Raw genomic sequence first — 21988 nt, 5'->3', positions numbered from 1 at the left:
TTTGGTTTCAGGGCAGAAGTTACATTACACATTTAAGTTCAAGAAGTTTCCTTTTATGATTGGAAGTCATTTTGACTGCATGATAATATACCTGCAGCATCTAGCCTATAAACTACCACTGCCCCATTAGTCAGTGATAGAAAATTACAGAATTTAGTACCAGCTATCAAATGTTTGAGCCCCCTTTCAATGACATTAACCACTTGCCACCCTGGCCGATTCTGACACTTCTCTCCTACATGTAAAAATGATAATTTTTTGCTAGAAAATTACTAAGAACCCCCGAACAGTATATATGTTTTTAGCAGAGACCCTAGGGAATAAAATGGTGGTCATTGAAACTTTTTATGTGGCACGGTATTTGCCCAGAAGTTTTTTTTTTGGAAAAGAAACTGTTTCATGAAGTAAAAAAGAAAAACGGTAAAGTTAGCCCGATTTTTTTTTTTTTTTTTTTTTTTTTTTTTTCGCATAATGTGAAAGATGATACGCTTAGTAAATAGATACCTAATATAATATGTCACCCTTTTAAAATTGCCCACTCTTGTGGAATGGCGCCAAACTTCGGTACTTAAAAATATCCCTAGGCGACGCTTTAAAAATACAAGTTACCTGTTTAGAGTTACAGAGGAGGTCTTGGGCTAGAAATATTGCTCCTACTCTAATGTTCATGGCGATACCTCATGTGTGGTTGGACCGCCGTTTACACATGCGGACGCGACTTACATATGCGTTCGCTTTTGCGTGAGCGCACACGGGGACAGGGGTACTTTTTTTTTTTTTTTTTATTATTATTATTTTACTTTTATTTTTATATTTTGATGATGCTTTCCCCTCTTCGTTTTTTTTTTTTTTTTTTTTTAATCACTTCTAGTCCCCATGCACACAGGGCATTGGGAAAAACGAGCTGCAAAGCCACCACCAACGCCAGGAAAAAGCAGCTGTAAAAACGCACTTTTAGTAGCGCTTTGCATTGGCATTAATGCACGTTTTAGCTGGGTTGGTTTTTAGCAGCATTTCTCTTCCTCTATTCAAAACTAATTGTTCCCTATGAGGGCTATTTTAACTGATCCGACTTCCAGCCCATTGATTTGAATAGAAGTCGCATCCAAGTCGGATCATGATGATCAGACTTGTGGTGCAACTTGTGCTCTGAGGATCCCTAACGGGAGCCCCATGCCCAAATTTAAAAAACAAAACGGCATGGGGTCCCCCCCAGGATCCATACCAGGCCCTTTGAATCTGGTATGGATCTTGAAAGAGAACCCCATGGCAAAATTAAAACTGCTGTCTTGTCTGCCGCCGAACCAATCCTTCTCCGGCGCTGTCTCCTGTGGTTGTGCCAGCTCTCGCTCTCTGCCGGTCTTTATAAAGCCAGGGGACGTGGCCACCCGGTGATGTCACCATGAGACCCCCACCCCCTTGTGACATCCTGTTTTGCATGCACGCATTAATGCTTTTGACGTTAATGCATTCTATTGGCTGGAATGTTCATTTATTCTGGATATTAGAATGTATTACACGCACATAAACACACCTAGCATCCATGTGTGTTTATGTACGTTTATGCTCAAGCTCCTCTCCTGTAGGTGGCTTTGGGGGGGGTCCGCTTCTAAACTCCTGTAATTGCCTATAGTGTGCATGAACACATAGGCTAACATAGGGCTGTGTAGAGGCAGAAAAAAAAAAAAAAGTTCAAACGTCTATAAAAGCAGCGTTTTTTTTTTTTTTTAGCTCAATTGTGCATGAATCCTAATGCAGCTGCCATTTCTAAGAACTGGTTAGCTGCAATATTTTTAAATGTTTTTGGATTTATTCATAATTTAAAGAATGCTGGTGCCTTCAATGCTGCACTATGGTACTTAATGTATTAGCATCATTTGAAGGATAGAATGAAAGTGTAAGCTTTTGGAACATTCTAAAATGACTTTGTCAGGCATATCACACCTGAAAACTATTTGAAAACCTTGCAATTTTAGTCTTTAGGTTGTCCGAAGCACGAACTGTAGAATACATGTTCTCTTCAGAATGAAAACTAAAATAGAGATGCATTACTCTGTAACCAATAACAAGTTGGTGCTTTTAGCTTAGTTTGCCTAAATTATTATGTAGGAGCTTAGCATCCCCATGGCCTCTTCTATTGTAGAAGGATTGTACAGATGGCATTCTTTGTTTTCAGTTCTGCATTCGATTAAGCAGCAAGTTACAAGCAGTTGGGGAAACATTGGCATTGAATGACTGATTGTATTATTAATCTTATAAATTGTTCCTGGTAGCATAGTAGATAAGCCTAATAATTCTTTTTGTAAGCACATCCATATGTATTTATAAGAGAACGCTGTGAGTATGAGTTACAGAAAATCCAGAGACAGAGGTGGAGCTGTTACACATGGCAACCAGCCTGTATTGTCAAAAATAACTGTAATAAGGATTGCAACAAAATGCCCAGATAGCCTTGGGGTTGTTTATATGATGGGAGTAGAACAACCACTGAGGCTGTACACCTGCTTTTACAGTGATTGGCTTCATCCTAAAAACATCTACTCCCCTCCCAAACGTGTCCAATAGTCTATTAAAGAAGCAGGCTCTCTCCAGGTTGTGGACCAGTGTTAATTTTGGCAGCAAATTTCGATTTCGTTTTATTTTAGTCGTATTTTAGTCATCGAATTGTTAGTTTTTTAGTCGAAAAATTAACACTGTTGTGGACCCAGCCACTTTTTGTTTTAACAGGATCATACATTGCAGCTTACCAGTCATTAGATGTTGTGGCTGCATTAGCTTTCTTTTTTAGGATTTTTTTCCCTCTATTTTGTCCTGGCCAGTAACACACCTCATGTAATAGACTGCCTACACTCTGGATGAAGACTGCCTACACTCTGGATGAAGGAGCAACAAGAGACACCATTGGACAGCAGCACTGTCAAATGGTAGTGTTAGATGTACTAGCGGATTTTGATACATTAACAAATTGAAGCCAAACTTCAGCTAACACATTCTAGGAAGTTACAGAAACCGTTTTTTTAGACAGTGACTATACAGTGGGGAAAATAATTTGATCCCTAGCCGATTTTGTAAGTTTGCCCACTTACAAATAAATTAAGGGTTTTATTGTTTTTATCCTAGATGTATTTTAAATAATAGAGACAGAATGTCAACCAAAAATCCAGACAAAACCCGATACAAATGTTATAAATTGAGTTGCAGTTTAGTGAGAAAATAAGTGTTTGATCCCCAAGCAAAACATGACTTAGTACTTGGTGGAGAAACCCTTATTAGCAAGCACAGAAGTAAGAGGTTTCCTATAGTTGTTTACCAGGTTTGCACACATCTCGGGAGAGATTTTGGTCCACTCTTCTTTATAGATCTTCTCTAAATCCTTAAGGTTCCTTAGCTGTCGCTTGGCAACTCGAAGTTTTAGCTCCCTGTAAAAAAAATTCTATATAATTACGGTCTGGAGACTGGCTAGGCCACTCCATGACCTTAATGTTGTTCTTCTTGAGCCACTCCTTTGTTGCCTTGGCAGTAAGTTTTGAGTCATTGTCATGTTGGAAGACCCATCCATGACCCATCTTCAGTGTTCTGGCTGAGGAAAGAAGTTTTTCATCCAAGATTTTACAATACATGTCCTTATCCATTAGCCACTCAATGTGGCAAAGTCGGTCTGTATCTTTTATCAGAGAAACTGCCCCAAAGCATAATGTTCCCACCTCCGTGCTTGACTGTAGGGATGGTGTTCTTAGGGTCATAGCCAGCAATTTTCTTCCTCCAAACACAGCGATCCCCCCTCCTCAAGAAAGCCTATGTACAGTCATGCCAATAAACATCTAAATGATTAGGAGAAGAATTGGGAGAAAGTGCTGTGGTTAGATGAGACCAAAATTGAGCTTGACTTGCTGTGTTTTGAGGAAGAAAAATGCTGACTATGACCCTAAGAACACCATCCCTACAGTCAAGCATGGAGGTGGAAACATGATGCTTTGGGGCTGTTTCTCTGCGAAAGGTACAGACTGACTTGGCCGGATTGAGGGGCCAATAGACGGGGCCATGTATTGTAAAATCTTGAATGGGAAACCTTTTTCCCTCAGCCAGAACACAGAATATGGGTCTTCAAGCATGACCATGACCCAAAACATACCGCTAAGGAAAAAAGTGGCACAAGAAGAACATTAAGGACATGGAGTGGTCTAGTCAGTCTCCAGACCTTAATCCTATAGAACTTTATAAGACGGAGCTAAAACTTCAAGTTGTCAAGAGACCACCAAGAAACAATAAACGTCTTACCTCTGTGCTCGACAACAAGGGTTTCTCTACCAAGTACAAAGTCATGTTTTGCTTGGGGATCAAATACCCTTTTTATTAACTTAGCTGCAACTCAATTTAAGATATTTTAGACCCTTAATTTCTTTGTAAGTGGGCAAACTTACAAAATCTGCAGGAAATCAAATAATAATTTTCCCCACTGTATGTTGCTAAAAGGGTTTGACAGTTGGTCAGCTGCATTTAGTGGATTGAGCAAATCTCACCTGGATTGATTTTGTGTTGTGTTACATGCGCCTTTGCCAAGCATCTTTTGTGAGCAGAAGATATACATTTTTTGTTTTATTTTTATTGAAGATATCACATAGGACCAGTGTGCTCTCTACCTGTTGTATAGTGTTGCACAAAGATATCCCAGTCGAGAGAGCTGCAAAGCCTTGGGTATAATTATTCTACATTTCCATGGAAATGACTCAAATGCTGAATCAAAGTAATCTATCAGCAGTACTGTACCCTTTCCGCACTTGAGCACTGACAGTTTGCATTCTTTTAGTAAATTAACATGAACCAATTAAAGATAAAGACGTGTGCTTCTTACCATTTTACAGATTAGAAAGAGTTCTTAAATACATAAATAAAAAGTAATATAATCTGGTACAAAGAAGAATGGATGCATTAACCCATAACAGACAATTGGATCTTATGTGCCCACTAAAAAACTGATGAAGGCTACTTTCTGGTCGCTGTGGTTTAAATCCACACTACTTCGCAGTTTTATTTATGAATATAATAAATTATTTGTTTTAATACATTGCAACACACTGGATGGTTAAGCCCTGTAGACATGGGCTGAAAATCAGCCATTTCTGCAGGAACCGGCTGACTTTCGGGGTGTGTGTACAGCTGTCTGTCTATCGACCAGCTTCTGTTGAAAATGCTGGGAAACCAGCATTTGAGTTCTTGCAGCCAGCATCTCAGCTGGGAGAACTTGCTACATAAACATTGTTTGGAAATCCTTTTTGGTTGCAATCTATAGAAGGTGGAATGTGGGACTTTAAATGAAGCAAATGATCATAGAGACCATGCGCATCCATCCCTATTGAAATTTAAATAGGAGAAGGTTGGAACTTTGAATGAGACGTATGACACAGCTTGTAAAATTGATACACAGTACCACATATATTGTTACATGGAAATACATGTGAGAAACAGAAAATGTTAGAAAATATGAAAAGACTAAAAATATGAGCTATGTGGCCACCAAGTGTAAGTTAGTTATTTAGAAACCAACATTGCACAATAGTTATATTTGTAAAACGCTTAGTAGTATGATAGTTGCATCAAACAGGCTCAACGCATTTCGTGGACCAATTTTCCACTTCCTCAGGAGCAGGTGTGTGATGCGTATCTGCAAAAGATATATATGTATAAAGAAAGATGCCGATATTTTTAGTCTCTTCATATTTTTTAACATGTATTTCCATGCAACAATATATGTGGTACTGTGTATCAATTTTACCAGCTGTGTCATACGTCTCATTCAAAGTCTCAACCTTCTCCTATATAAAATATCCTTCTGGTTGGACAAAAAAAAAAAACTGTGTGTACCCAGCTTTAGTCACTTAGAAGACCATTGAATACCAGTGTTAAATACCAGTGTTATCTTAGGAAACAATAGCCTGGTGACTGCCAGAATCTACAGCAGCCAGTAGACATTACTTTGGGATCAATGGCCTGCTGAAGTCTACATTTTCCACACACGTCCAAATCTATGCTTGGGACCTGCAGGGTTTAAATTATTATTTCTTAAAGCTGGTAGAAATGATTTCAATCTAAGGAACCCAGTTTTAACACAAGTGTTAAGAAGAACAATAGGTAAACACTTGAGGTAATCATTAAGACAGCATACAACATGTAACAACATTTTTCTTTCCTTTATGTAGAGACACTTGCCGAGCCATCCTTGCAGGCAACTCAGATGAAATTGAAGAGAGCACGACTAGCAGATGATCTCAATGAAAAGATTGCGCAGAGACCTGGGCCGATGGAGTTGGTTGAAAAGAACATACTCCCGGTTGACTCCAGTGTTAAAGAAGCAATTAAAGGCATGTAAATTAAAATAGAAAATTCCTTTGTGAAAAAGTGCAGTCCCATCAAATGGACAGAAGACCTTTCATTCTATTGAATCGTGGGCTAAAAGCTTATGATGATATGGGCAAAATATCAAACTGACCTTACAGGCCTTACCCAGTGTTTTTTTTTTTTATAGTCTGAAAGTGTACCTGACTGTGGTACCTGTTCCAACTTTGAAGGACAAGGGATAGTTATGGTCTCTGAGCTAAGGATTTACAAGCTGGCAGAAACGACTAACCAGGCACAATTTAAAAAACAGCCAAGTGTGTCTGTACAGAATAAATACCATGTCTAATATAATATACAATATACTGGTGTTTTACTAGTCTATAGAAGTCCAGTTTATGGAAACTTTTTTCACAGAAAACAATGAAATGTACCTTTTTATTAGTAGAAGGCTTGTGAACTGTTTTTTTTCCTATTGTGCTTGGTGCTCAGAAGATTCCCTTACTGCCTCTTTGTAACTTAGGCTGGTGGTGGGAAATCTTCTTAAAGCCAGCCAAACACACAATACAATTCCTTAGTGAGGAGGATTCTCCCATCTACACTTATGCCTCGTTTCCACTGAGCGGAACGGTTCGGGTCGGTACAGTTTGGAAGGGTTAGAATGGTCCAGTCTATTCAGGTGAGCGTTTCCACTGCAAGTCGGGCCACCGGGGACCATGCGGGGTTTACACCAAATGAGGTGTTTGTTTTGCTCTTTCATTTGACTTGAGCATTGAAGTTTTCCTGTCCGCCAATCAGTGGAATCTATCGTGTGACGCCAGTAGCTCCGCCCTAACCGTACCGTACCATTTCCTATGGCCCTACATCTGAAGCAGGACCCGGAATGGTGTGGTTTGGTTCGGTTGTATGGGCCACTTTCATAATGGAAACACTCAAATTAGCGTACCGTACCGAACTGACCCGAACCGATCCGCTCAGTGGAAACGAGGCATTAGTGTGTGGATGGAGGTATCCAGTCCTTTTTTTTTTTTTTTTTTTTTTTTTTTTCCAATCTGCTGGTTGAGCGAAAAAAATATGACTCCTATGGTCTGCTTTACAGAGGCAGAAACAGTTAAAACAATAAATGTTTAATCATTTCCTACTTCAACACTTCCTAAAATGTTGCTGTTTACTGTTAGCTAGCTTACTGTTTTGAGCTTGCAGAGTTGTCAAAAGTGTACAAATTCAGGCTGTTCAAAGCTGATCAGGGTCAGTAAGGTTCTAATGCAGATCTACGCACGATGAATCAGGAAAAGCAATGCAGGGCAAAAAAACTATTTTTTAAACCACTATTTCAGGCTTAGTGAATGTTTTGTTTCCACTAACAGGTCAGAATACCTTCCCAGAAAACACAGATGCGTTCTCATTTGATGAGGACAGCAGCGATGCTTTATCACCAGAGCAACCAGCAAGCCAAGAATCTCAGGGATCTGCTGCTTCTCCTGGAGAGGTCAAAGCTAGCGAGTCAGCTTCTCCCATATCCAACACCAAAATTCTGGTATGATGTTTACAGTGTTTGTTAAAGTGAATACTCAACCTAATGTTTTTATTAGTCACAAAAACTATTTAAAATTTTTGTATGCCTTAATGCCTGTCTGCTGTATTGTACTTTTCTGGCTGACAGTTATGCATAGCTTAAAACTGAAATCCGGGCACAAACACTTAGATTTAAATATATTCTTCAGCTACAAAGGATAAAAATACACTCTTGTGTGTCATGCAAACCCAGTTTTTACCTTGTAAAAGTAGCAGTGACATCACTGTGTTTTATATAGCTTGTGCAGAGAGCAGAGCTGTGAGAGGGATCCATCAGGCTCCACCCACTACAGACTTCCTGCAGGTAATTGCAGGAGGCTGCGGAGAGAAGGCCAATCACCCTGCGTAAGTAGAGCAGTAGCAGTGAGTGTCTTTATTAAAAATGGATCCGAAGGTTAATGGTTTTTACCTTCATGCAAGGTAAAAAAAAAAACCTTCATTAATGCATCCCCCCAATACTCACCCAAGCCCGATCATGATCCAGTGATGTGCGGTCGCTCTCCCAGGTCTCTGCCTCATCAGTGAATGACACAGCAAGGGACGAGGGAACAGGGGTAGGGCCGAGCTCAGTTCCATGTTTCTTATAGACAAACATAGCGGGGCTCGGGAGCGAGCATACATAAGTGTCCCCATAGCAATTGGCTTTCTATGGGAACACTCAGAGAAGAGGAGGACCTTTAATATCACTTTAACTGCTTTGCTACTGCTTACCATACATATACTGCGGCAGGGTGGCTGCTCTGTGCCAGATCGGGTACCTAGTACGTGATCTGACACTTCGGGGTCTGGGGCATGCGCGCACCCTGCTGGCGACCTGCTGCCACTGTGATTGGACCCGCCAATCGTTCGGGAGAAAGGCAGATCGGCAGTCTGTGAGAGGGGAATGTATTGATCCTGTGTGCCTGCAGGAACACGAATCTTTACATTCCCCAGTCAAAGCACATGCCCCACAGTAAGCACACTTAGGGAACACATTTAACTCTTTAATTGCCCTTGATGTTAACCCCTTCCCTGCCAGTGTCAGTACAGTGACAGTGCATATTTTCCCTCTCGTTCATTGATGGACACAGCTCCTGATCTTCTTAACCATTGGGTTATACTGCCCCCTAAAGGAGTAGGACACGGCAAAAAAAAAAGTCTGCCTACACCTATGGGCAATCCCAGGGGCTATACTCCCTCTCTGCTATAGGAACTCTGTTTTTTTTCTGCCTAGTCAGGAGAAAGGACCTAGTTCATTGCTGGGATCTCTGGCCCTGGCAAATTGTTCTTTAGATAGAAATTTTCCTCCTGGTTTTTTCTTGTGAGGTCTACAATCAACTGCCAAATTGGGTGATAGGCTGGGTAATCTAGATACAGTGGTCACCCCAGTCTGGCCAGCGAGTATGGGCAGACCTTCGCTCCGCACTAGGTTGGCCGCTACATATCCCTACTGGACAAGGGCTGGTCTGCAAGTTTAAACGCCTCGCGAGGTCGCATACGACCGGGTCTCGGCCCAAGTCTCATCGTTCCTCCTGGCCAACAGCCCCCCATTTCGATGGCGAGAGGTTTTGTCTGGAGCAGTGCTCACCTGGTTCCTGGTATAGTGAGTAGCTGTCACCCCTCTCCCCCCACGGGGGTCTTGGGACGGTCAGATCCCCGGGTTCCCCTCCTTCCCATCAGCCACCCCCCTTCATCTGTCCCCCCTCCACCTATGCTGGATGGTGGGAGCCCCTCCTCATCCCCCTGGTGTTAGCTCCAGGATCTTTTCACTTCTTGATTGCCACACGTGGAGTGCAGATTGTCCTGGTGGCTGCAGGACAATGCTTGTTTCTGCTGGGTGGCGAGTCTGGTACGGTCCTCTTCCTCTCTGCTGAGGATCGCATGGTGCTTTGTGCCTGGCAACCGGGTGGTGCTGCCAACACGGTAGGGGTTGTCCCTTTGCAGTGTTTTACACTTTTTGTGGGGTCTCCCTGGTGACTCATGGAGTCTTTGCAGCACATCTCCCCACCTGATCCCCCCCCTCTGAGGCTGCAGGGCCCTCCGGGTCCCAACCATCTATCGATGCACTGACAGCGGTCCTGGAGTCCTTTGTTCTCCCTGCAGGGTCTTCGACCATGTGCCCGGAATCCTCTGATAGTGAGGATGTTTTCCACCACATCTGCAACCGCACACTAAAAGGCGCTGGTGGAAGCACTGATGGTATCTGTGCGTGAGACCTTAAAAATGGAGGCCGCAGCTGCGATGGAGGCGCAGGTTCCCTTTGGCACTTACAAGCCATCCAGAATGGCAAAGGTGTTCCCTTGTCCCGCCTATTTTGACAAAATTGTTGCTAAAGAGTGGGGATGACCAGAGCATCCCCTTGGGGTCCCTAAGCAATTTGCTAGGCGATACTCCTATGAGGAGTCCCTTATTAAGAAGTGGAATGTTCCCCCGGTGGTGGACAATCTGGTTTCCAGATTGAACAAGGCAACCATGATTCGTTGAAGAGTTCCCTGCCTTTAAGGATCTGGCTGACAGGAAGGCAATGTACACTCTGGCTGGTTCGGCACTGAGGCCAGTATTCACCATTGCCCTGGTGTTGCAAACTCTGACTGAGCGGGCTAAGCTTTTACGCCATGACCTGGGGGGAGAACAGCTTCCCCCTGCCTTTGCTGAGCTGGCGGACCAGCTGGTGCTGGGGCTGCAGTTTATCTGTGATGCCTTTTTGGATGCGGCTCCCCTAGTGGCTGGGCTCTCTGTTTCGGGAGTGGTCCTTCGGCGTGTCTTTTGGCTCAAATCCTGGTCTGCGGACCAGACTTCAAAAAAGTCTTTGATCTCCCCTTTCAAGGAGATCGCCTGTTTGGAGCTACCCTGGATGACGCCATTATGGTCTCACAGGGTGGAAGTGTACCTTTCCTCCGCAGGCTACTAAGGGGAAAGGACCCTTGTCGTAGACGTGGGCCCCCCTTCCCTTTGTCTCCTGCTGTCCGACAGATAGTCATCCCTCCGGACTTGCATGCTGGTGCTGGGCCTGATGGTGTCTACCTTTTTGAGGCGGTCCTGTTTGCACAGTTCCATACGAGGTCCCTGCAAAGGGAGATTCTGCCCAAATTGGACAAGACTCTGCAGGCTCTGGGCAATCAGATCTGGCTAAGCTGGGGAATGAAGTAGTCCCTGATATAGTGGCTTCGTTCTCCAGTGATCGTCTGGGCAAATCCTTCCTCCCCTCTTATTTGACAGTGGTCACTATGGATACCAGCCTGCCTGGCTGGAGATAAATCCTCTGCAAAAATTCTGCTTGGAACTCTGAGCAATCGCTGTGCCTGGACCATTGGACAGACCATGTTCAGGGATGTCTAGTGTGCATTCAATCGGACAGTGCCACGGATGTGGCTTATGTCAATCCCCAGGGGGGCACAAGAAGTGTCCTGGCGGTTGCTGGCATTCTAAGATGGGCAGAACTGTTTGTTCCAGCCCTCTCTGCCATACACATTCCCTGGTGAAAAACTGGCAGTTGGATTGCCTAAGTCTGCAGGCGTTGGACCAAAGGAGAGTGGTCCCTTCATCTGGAGGTATTTCATCAGTTGTGTCTCAGGTGGGGCATCCTCGAGGTGGATCTGTTGGCGTCTTGGCTCAACAGAAAGGTGCAGAGGTTTGTGGCTCGGTCTCAGGATCCTCTGGTTGCTGCCACAGATGCGCTGGTGGCCCCGTTGGGTCAGTATCGTCTGATCTACACCTTCCCTCCTCCTCAAGCTTCTGCCAAGACTTCTACGCAGGATCCAGGCAGAAGGGATTCCGGTCATCTTAGTGGCCCTGGATTGGCCTCGTGCTGATGGATAGGGGTTTTTCTAGGAGTCGGTGATTCCAACGCTGTTAAAAGCTAGGAGATATACTTCTAGGAAGATCTACCGTGGTACGTGAAAGCCATACATTGCGTGGTGTGAGTCTCTTGGGGGTCATCCTCACTCTTTCTCTGTGCCTCAGATCTTGACTTCCAACAGGGGGTTGAGCAGAAACTGGCCTTGAGTACTATCGGGTGTCGGCCTTAGAGGTCTTCTTTTAATGGCACTTGGCCACATACTCCCTGGTGTGTACTTTTCTTCAGCGAGTTAGGCACTTGGCCCCTCCAGTGCAGTCTCTGTTGCCGCCTTGGGACCTCAATTTGGTGCTCTGTTCTCCAGAAGCCTCCTTATGAGAATCTTCGGGAGATTCCCCTGCTTACACTGTCCCAGAAGGTGGCCTTCTTCGTGGTGATCAGCTCTGCGTGCAGGGTGTTAGAATGGGCAGCGTTCTCCTGTCGTTCACCTTACTTAGTGGTTCACTGAAATAAGGTGGTTCTTCGTCCCTGTCCGTCATTCCTTCCCAAAGGTTGTCTCTGATTTTCATTTGAATGAAGACATTGTGTGTCCTTCCCTGTGTCGAAGGCCAAAGCATCCGAAGGAAATTGCCTTGCATGCCTTTGTTGTGGTCCGGGCATTTCAGGTTTACCTGGCAGCTACGGAGTCTTTTAGGAAGTCAGACTCCCTATTTGTGCTCATGGATGGGCCTTGGAAAGGTTTGTCCGCTTCCTCTGCGACCATTTCCAGTTGGTTTCGACAGACGGTGATCCAGGCCTATTGCATCAGGGGTCAGGTTCCTCCTTCCCCTGTCAAGGCGTACTCTACTCGGACGCTCAGTGCCTCCTGGTCCTTCCATCATGGGGCGTCAGTGACGTAGATTTGCAAGAAGGCCATCTGGTCGTCTGTGCACCCTTTCACAAGGTTCTGTAAAGTGGATGTGTTGGCATCTGCGGATGCTTCCTTTTGCTGCCTGGTTTTGCAGGCTGCTGTTTAGGGGGCCTGGTCCTCTTTGAGGGTGTATTGTTTTTTTCAGGTGAGCTCCAGTTGATTTGGTTGAGCTCCTGTATATCTGGTTGGCTATAGTTAGCCTTGGGAATTTCGTTTTTGCTATTCCCACTGCTTTGGGACATCCCAATGGTTAAGAGGATCAGGAGCTGTGTCCATCAATGAACAAAAGAGAAAATGGGATTTTTGACATGCCGTAAAATACATTTCTCTGATGTTCATTGACAGACACAGCACCCGCCCCTCTGTGGAGTTGTAATTCTTCTGACACTGCTTGTAACAAAACTGAGTACCTATAGCAGAGAGAGGGAGTATACCCCCTGGGACTGCCCATAGCCATAGGTAGGCTGTTTTTCTGCCTAGTGTCCTGCTCCTGTAGGGGGCAGTATAACCCAATGGTTAAGAAGATCAGGAGCTGTGTCCGTCAATGAACATAAGAGAAATGGATTTTATAGTAAGTCAAAAATCCTTTTTTTTTTTTTTTAAAATCACTGTATTAGTGTCACTGGTCCCCAAAACGTGTCGGGTGTCTGATTTTGTCTGCCACAATAGTCCCGCTATAATTCACTGATCGCCACCATTACTAGTAAAAAGCAAAAAAATGTAAATATACCATAGTTTTTAGATGCTATAACTTTTGCAAAAAAACATTTTAATAGTGAGGTTTTTTTTTTTTACCAAAAATATGTTACAGAATACATATTGGCCTAGGTTGATAAAGAAATTCGATTTTTTTTTTTTTTTTTTTTTACATTTTTTTTTTATTGGGTATGTTTTATAGCAGAGAGTAAATAATATTGGGGTTTTTTTTTTTTTTTCAAAATTGTCAACCTTTTGTTGTATATAGCGCAAAAAATAAAAACCACAGAGGTGATCAAACGGCACAAAAAGAAAGCTCTATTAGTGGGTGGGAAAAAAGGACTTAAATTAAATTTTGGTACAGCATCGTGCAACCACGCAACTGTCAAAGTAACGCAGTGCCATATCACAGAAATGTCCTGGTCATGAAGAGGGGATAAACCTTCCGGAGCTGAAGTGAGTAAAGGAAGGTCTTGTACGGGGGCAAAGTTTCACACTGGGTTACTGCACAGATCTTGTAGAAATACAAAAAGCACACCAAGATTCATGACTCTTGTATTTAGGCAATATTTGCTTATTCTGGAGTTCAGCATTACTTGCCCATGAGTGTTTGCAAAATGACACAGGACACTGTCCAAACAGGATGTAGTGAGTAAGCTTCCTAATACTTCCAAGAAAATGGATACAGTCTGTATAAAAGAACATGAGTATTGTTCAGTATACTTTCTTTACCTAATAGTGCAACCGTTAACATGCTACAGACACTAAAATATTTACATAATTTAACAAACAGTAAATAGGCTTTTGGATAAACCTTATTTGAGCTCTGTAGCAACACACGCTGTGGAGTAATTGGTCCTCTAATTTTACAGCAGAAACTACTTTAATTTCTGCAGCTCAGCTCACCAATCTTTCTTCTCTCAGAAGTTGGAAGCCTATTAGCCAATGTAAATAGAGAGCAGGAGCACAGGATAAGGCGGGAACCAAAGATCAAGACTTAGCTTGAAAGACTTCTCTTGTGAGGGCTTGTATTAAAGCTTATTTACTGCTTGTTAAGAATATGTAAATATTTGAATGTCCACAGCCTAGTCAGTTTTATCTAAACATTTGAAGACTTGTGCTTGCTTGTGCGGGGAGCCAGGGTTGTGTTCTGATCCTGACTTCATTGCCTTGGAGTCTATTTTGGAGCAGCCATGCGGCGAGTAAAGTGTGAACCATCCTACATCTATATTATAGGTCAATTCATGAGGTAGTAAAGCCAGGGTGAAGATTACAGCCCCAGAGCTTATACCCCCCCCCCCAACTTTGGAGCTTGAAAAAGAGGGGTACCCTAGGGCGGAGACATGTGGAGTAGCAAAGAATGATCATGAAAAATTACAAATGAAATCTATAGAACATGGCTCTCCAAATCTTCTATATAGAACCTGTAGTCATGTCTGTGAACTGCATTGTAGGTGCCCAGCTAAAAAATGGTTACGCTGCCCGAGTGCCCGCCGTGCATGTGGAATCAAAGTAGTTAGGACCTAGAAAGAAGAAAGGAATATGTAGAAGTACTGTATATAAAATACAGCACTGCATTTATACATATGTAATGTACAAAAGCATTCAGAAGTATGTAACATACAACATAATTTATACAATACACGGGTCTGGATTATGTAATGAGCAATATACCATATACAGTGCAGAAGTCAGGATTATATTACATGTAGCATGACATACAGTGCATGGTTCAAATGTATACAGGGTATTAGTACAATGTAGCACATGTGGTTCAGGGTTTGAGAGTATGTATCGTACAGCAGAGCTTATAATTTCAAGTCCAAAACTACTGGCCAGGCCTTAAGAGTTGCTCGCCACTAGTTTCCCCCACCCAACCCCTTCCCTGCACTGCCCCTAAACTTTCCAAGCCCTGGGGGTGGGTCACATCCTAAGCTCTAAGCGGCTCATGCTGGGACCTGTAGTCCTTCACATTTGGGGGGGGGGGTCACATCCTTAGATGTCACGGGTTTATGCTGGGACCTGTAGCCCTTTACAAGCAGGGGGAGGGGGTGTCACTTTCTCAGCTCTGAGGGGCTCTGTAGTCTTCACTTTTGAGGGGGGTCACATCCCCAAAAGTGAACTACAAGTTCCACCATTAAACACTTGGGTCTAAGGGTGTGAAAATTGAAGGACTACAAGTCCCAGCATGATCCCCTGAGCTTTAGGGCAGGGAGTCGGGGGCGTAATTTCACTGGTTGCTAGACGCCAGGCGGCCCTGGCAACTAGCGGCCAGTAGAACCTCGGCCAGGAGTGGAGATGGAGCCAGTGCTATGGATTTCCTAAATCTGCTGCACTGTCCACCCCTGTTCCATGCGTTCGGTGTGCAGATGGCTCATTAGTGATCCTTTAGCCTGGGGGGGGGGGGTGGCAGGACACATGCCTTGTTTGCCTTGCGGCAGATATGCCCCTGGGGCAGAGGCTGGGAGCTCCACACTTGCCCTTAGCTTATTTCCACTTGCCCAATGCAAACAGGCGAGTGGAAATTTTGAGGGCTTTCGTACAGTGCAACAGACAGAATAAAGGGATCAGAAGTATGTCACATTGCTAATCAGTGGGAGGAGGAAATGCACATACACTGTTGCTTAGTGGTAGCAAAAAATACCCTCATGCACAGTGGGAGAGTGATAATACCCCAGGAGGGAATAAAATGTTCAGGCATCAGTGGTCAGCAAAAAATGTTCTTGCATTGATGAGTAGAGGGAAATTGTCACGGTGTTGGCTAGTAAAAATATCTAGCAGTCCGTTTTTAGTGGAAAAAAAAAAAAAATGCCGTACAATTGGTGTGGAAGGAAAAAAATTGCCCTGCGGTCAGTGGAAGTAAAAACTCCCCACCCGTCAGTGTTCCTAAGGCCATGGAGCGATTACCTGCAAATGGTCAGCCCTGGACACAAACCATGTCCAAGCCCGATCATTTGCATACAATCACTCCACAAGCAAATACATGCCAGTGACAGTGATGTATAGACTTCTTCCTTTCCCAGGGTAGTTAGAATAGGATTTAGAAGGGGGGTGGGAGCAGGTTTAAGCCTAGTTGGGAATAGCCTGAACGTCCACTTTAAGCTTGCATACAATTCTCCAGCCGCAGTACAAGTAATTGAAATACATAACTTGTATTGATATTACAGAGCGGGGAGTGCTAGAAAAACTCCAGACACATTAATAAGTATACAAATCCAAATACCAATACTTATAAGGAGGCACAAAGCGTTCCAGAGAGGAGCATTGATTTAAAGCGGAAGCTTGCCATTCACAACTTCATAAACAGTTGACCTTAATTTTTCCCTGGAATGATCGAGCCATTTTATAGCTTTCAGGATTTAAAATGTCACAAGTGTCACAACTGTACTCATTTATAACATCTGTTAATTGTCATTCTATTCTGCTACCTCTTACTGTGCATGAGTAGATGGTTATTTAATCCAAATGCCTGCCCTAAAGGGGAAGTTGTTCATACTGACGGTTGTGTTCAACGAACCAGGTAGTTTATTTTCAAGATGAAATCAGTGATGTTCCTTTTCTTGGCAGGACCCTTTGCCACAATGACACACCTAATGTTTGCCCATAATAAAGTATTCCTTAGGCAAGTTAAAAGGCTCCATAAGTCACTGCTGTGTGTTTGAGAATTTTCCAGTGACTCACTAGTAGTAGAGGTCACTTACTATAGCTTCTAAAAGCACAGCAAGAAGTGTGAGGAGAGATTACTATGGGTGTAGCTTGCTCAAGCACATTGCTCTGGGTCTGCACCTATGTACAAAGTTTGACTGAAAAGTATTGACACCATGTCTACTTCTCATGACTACATGGGAATGTTTTATCATATGAAATAAGTATTCTCCTCAGCTCCATGTAGTGGCCAGTATTTTTTCCATGCACAACATTCAAACTGCAGAGAATATAGCCTGTGGACACTCAATTTTGCCTCATTCACACAGAAGAAAGTGAATTCTTTCATAAAGGCACCCCATAATGTACACGCTTTAATTTTAGAGCCCATTTAGACTAGCGCGACACGACTTTGGGGGGCGACCTGTGAAGTCGCGTGCACCGCGACTTCGGCGCGACTTGCAGGGACTTCACATAATGAAAGTCTATGCAAGTCGCTCCGAGGTCGCCCCAAAGTAGTACAGGACCCTTTTTCTAAGTCGGAGTGACTTGTGTCGCTCCTATTAGAACGGGTCCTGTACTACTCAATGGACCGCGACCGACCGTGACTTGTCAGGCTGACAAGTTGCACTAATGTGAATGGGCTCTAAATGTCTACATTTTTGTTTATTTTTTTATATGTTGCATTTTGACCTCACTCGTAATTAAGTTTGCCCAAAGAGTGCAGTGAGTCAGGCAAACCATCTAATAACCAAAAGAGCATTTTTAGACACATTTGGGTCAGCATGCATGTATATTCCATAAATCGAAGTTGAGGGAAAAACCGCTATTCCCAGAAGAAACTGTTTGGTAAGGTTTTCCTAGAATGTCGGATTAATCATTAACCCAAAGATTAGAAAGCCAGGGCTATCTACTGCTAGACATGAGACAGTTGGGTCATGCACTAATCATCCCGTGTCTGTGGTTATTGTAGGTGAGAGCAGTAGATGGTGCATGCATTATCTGGCAGTCAGTAGTCCACTATGTAAACTTGGCATGGGATAACTGGCCTCTCCTGTATGTGGACACTGAATTAGACCATCAGACTAGTAGGTGTTATCCGTGTCCGATAAATACTTCATCACCTACATTCTGAGGCAGGTTTGTGAACATTTTCTTCACAGTAATAGTACCACAAGTGAGCAGCTACTGAAGCCAGCCTTCTGATCATTTCTTCGAGGCTACAATATGTACACACACCCTACCCCTTGCACCAAATATTTTTTCATATAAGTGAAAATTGTGCAGGCGCTATTGTCACCTCTCTTGGAATTGCTGTGCTAGTCCTTGCATTGTCACAGTGCACATCAGAATTGTATTTATAGGACCTATTAGTTTTTATAGTTTGAGATTGAAAAATATTATAGAAAAGTGTGATTGAGAATAAAATATTGTAAGTTGTTCTGGTTCTGTATTAGAGGATACTTAGGCTTTAGTTGTTGGCTGTAGAGACAGGTCTAAAAACTGAATGGTTTTCTGAAAAATAGCTATTTTTCAGAATTATCTGTAGTCATTTCTCCCACTGTGTATTCATTTAGTAAATAAACACAGGATATAATTTATGCTATAGACAACCGGTTTTGTCTTTAGGCTTAATAAATTGCAGTGATCTCTGCGTAATTAATGTGATATGTGTTCTACTTAGTCATGTCAGTTATATAGAATTTGTATCTTTGGAAGTAATTCACAGTTCTACCACTATCACTGTAGGGCAAGAAATGTAGACTATTCCAGCACCTAAAAATAAACTATGCTTTGGGGTAATTTTTTTTTTTTTTTCAAATCTGATTTTAAGCTGGCGTTTTTGATATATATATATATATATATATATATAAAACATTTTTTTTTTATGCATAGCAAAAGATTTCCAGAGCACTATGGGTTATCTAAACATCACAGTAGTAGCTATGGGTAAAGCGACATGCAAAAAGGAGCAATATTCGTGCCCTGTGTATGTTTGTCAGCTGAAGGCCCTTTAAAATTTTAATATGATGGCAGTAAACTCAATGAGAGGGAACTGTAAATTCATTCTGTGTGTGCTGCTGCCCCCCTGAAGCTCAAATTGTGGGGGTCCTGGCACTCCAAGGACTAGTTTTGTGGATGTGAGGTAGTGTTGGGCCTTGTCAGTGGAGAGCAGGTTTGTGGCGCCTGGACTCTTTGAGGGTCCTCAGGGCGTGTCCTTTAGTTGTGGGAATATTGTGGCGTGCCATGTGTAAATAAAAAGTAACATTTTATTGTGTGACCTGGAAAATGTAATAAAAAAATAAACAAAACAAAAAAAGTCTTGGAAACTCCAGCCAGTTGGAGAACAGTGATCACTTTGTGTAAAATCATATAAGCAATATATTTCAGGGATCGAGCTCCCCCCTTCGCCACAGATTCAGGTGTTGAGTGTTGGTTAGATCTATGCCATACACTATTAAAGAGATCATTGTTCCCCAACCGGCTGGAATTTCTGAGACTTGCTATTTGAGAATGGCTCTTCTCATCCACCTCCACAATCTTCATTAGTGTGTGGTTGGACAGATGTTTCTCTGGCCATCTTAAGTTGCCTACAGACATCAGTGGGCTGTGGAACACACAGGAATGATCTACCAACATTTTGTGTACTTGACTGATCTGAAAAATGTCAGGATTTCCCTATGGAAATTGTTGGCTAGTGGTGTCTGCAATGTGGCATTAAGTCACACTTCTAATAATCAGTAAGGCTCTGTTCACATATTGGCTTCTCGAATTGCAGGCAGAAACACAGCGATTCTGCCCGTGATCCCAAATCATTGCAAGTCGCGAGACGTACGTGCGATTCCTGTGACTTGTATTGGCACCCCAAACGTGCCCCAATTTTGCTGCGATTGTCACCCAACAAATCGCGGTAAAATCGCACAAACAGAATCACGGGACGCCTGTCGCCCAAAAAATAAGTTCTTGTGCTTTTTTTTGGCAATATACGCCCCCCGCGATTCTGTTTGTGCGATTTCATGGTAATTTGTCAGGTGACAATCTCTGCAAAATCGAGCCGCATTTGGGGTGCCATTGCAAGTCATGGGAATTGCACGAGCATCCCGCGATTTGCAGTTATTTGGGATCGCGCGCAGAATCACGCCAATTCTGCCCTCGATCCGAGAAGCCAATATATTAACAGAATAAAAGTCTCTCGCGCTAAAACGACAATGACACAAAGGAATGCCGCAACTTCAATAAATCAAAATTAACATTTAGTGAAACTCGCATCTAATTAAGTGAAAAGACCAGCTACGCAAGTAAAATAATAAGTGAAAGGCAATTAATTATAAACATAAAATGTGAAGAAAGTATTCCTAAAAATAGGAATAATATTAACAGTAGAACAATGTACCAAAGTTTAAGTCCAAAACTGTTATTTTCGTGATAAGTGCACTGTCCAAAAAATAATAATAATGTAGATTAAGTGCATCCAGAGATAAATTGGATAAATGTGAGTCCCATGACTGAAGATAACTTTAATCACTGCAAATCACCACTACCGCTGTGTGACGTCAACTTCCACTCCCATCAGATGGACTCCCTCACCAAATATTAATGCCCTTCATTCGCATTGTTGGGCAAAAGCGCTAATGTGCAAAGCGTTATGTAGAATCCTTCTAGGTGGGCTTAATCCTTTCCTGCCCTCTCCTCTAATGGTCATGTTGTGGCACCATACAACAAAGTCCAACAGGTTGAACTGTCTCCATACTTCACGCATCCAGCGCCAAACATGCCAAGCCTCAGCTCATCCAAGCTGTACTCCTCTCCTGCTGACCTGGCTCCTCCACTTCTGTGGCAATCAGTATCACCGTACCTCCACAAATCAGCCAGCTGGATTTATTTTTTGGACTGTGCACTTATTACGGAAACAACAGTTTTGGACTTGATTTTAGGACACTGTTATACTGTTCATATTATTCCTATTTTTAGGAGTACTTTCTTCACATTTTATGTTTATTTATTAATTACCTTTCACTTAATATTTTATTGCTCAGCTGGTGTTTTCACATAATTAGGTGTGAGTTTCACTATATGTTTTTATTTAATATGTGAACGGAGCCTAAAAGTATCAGAAATAACTTTATGGGACAGCAGTGTGTACCCTGTAGACTATATAACAGCATGGTAATAGTGTTCACCAGGTGGGAAATTAATCCTTCTGATTTGCCTTTGTCTTGTGTATTGGTAATCCTTCTGATTTAGGCTCCATGTACACGGGACGCTGGAAATGGCCGTTTAGGAGCAGTTGGGCGTTTTTTTCAGAAGTCCCTGAACGCAGCTCCATGTTATCTTATCTGTCCATGTACACATGGTAGTTTACAGTCATTTGCAGGCAGTTGCGTTCAGGGACTTTTTTTAGAACGCAATTATATTGCGTTCGAACGTGTGTTTCCCGACGTTTCAAACGCAGAAACGCGGCCGAACGTGACTAAACGTGACTGAACGTGATGAACCTACGTTCAGCCACGTTATACGTTTTTTTTCTTCCATTCAAAATCAATGGTTCCCTATGGGAGCCTATTGATTTGAATGGAAGTCGCACCGCAAGTCGGATCCGACTTGCGGCGCGACCTGCACTGTGAGAATCTTGAGGGGGAACTCCACGCCAAAAATGGGAAAAAAAACTGCGTGGGGTTCCCCCCCAGGTTCCAAACCAGGCCCTTCGGGTCCGGAATGGAATTTGAGGGTAGCCCCACGCCGAAAAAAACGGCGTGGGGTCCCCCCCAAAATCCATACCAGACCCTTATCCGAGCATGCAGCCCGGCAGGCCAGGAAAGGGGAGGGGACGAGCGAGCGGCCCCACCCCCCCTGGACCACACCAGGCCACATGCCCTCAACATGGGGGGGTGTTGGTGCTTTGGGGCAGGGGGAGCTCTGCACCCCCCCACCTCAAAGCACCCTGCCCCCATGTTGATGAGGACAAGGGCCTCATCCCCACAACCCTGGCCGGTGGTTGTGGGGGTCTGCGGGCAGGGGGCTGATCGGAATCTGGAAGCCCCCTTTAACAAGGG

The 21988-nt window shown here is 43.3% G+C and overlaps 1 protein-coding gene across 6 annotated transcripts in view; it reads left to right on the top strand.

Annotated features, from left to right (window-relative positions):
• Positions 1-21988, top strand: part of MRTFB (myocardin related transcription factor B) — a 496818-nt gene that overhangs the window by 408088 nt on the left and 66742 nt on the right. For all 6 annotated transcript variants that reach the window (XM_082260025.1, XM_082260028.1, XM_082260026.1 and 3 more), the window contains 2 exons: positions 6198-6359; positions 7701-7870. In XM_082260025.1, the coding sequence (XP_082116151.1) occupies positions 6198-6359; positions 7701-7870 (332 nt within the window). The remainder of the gene's footprint in view (positions 1-6197; positions 6360-7700; positions 7871-21988) is intronic.

Source organism: Pelophylax lessonae (genome assembly GCF_965119305.1).
Source record: "Pelophylax lessonae genome assembly, chromosome: 6".
NCBI lineage: Eukaryota > Metazoa > Chordata > Amphibia > Anura > Ranidae > Pelophylax > Pelophylax lessonae.
This window is presented reverse-complemented; position numbering and strand designations above follow the sequence as displayed.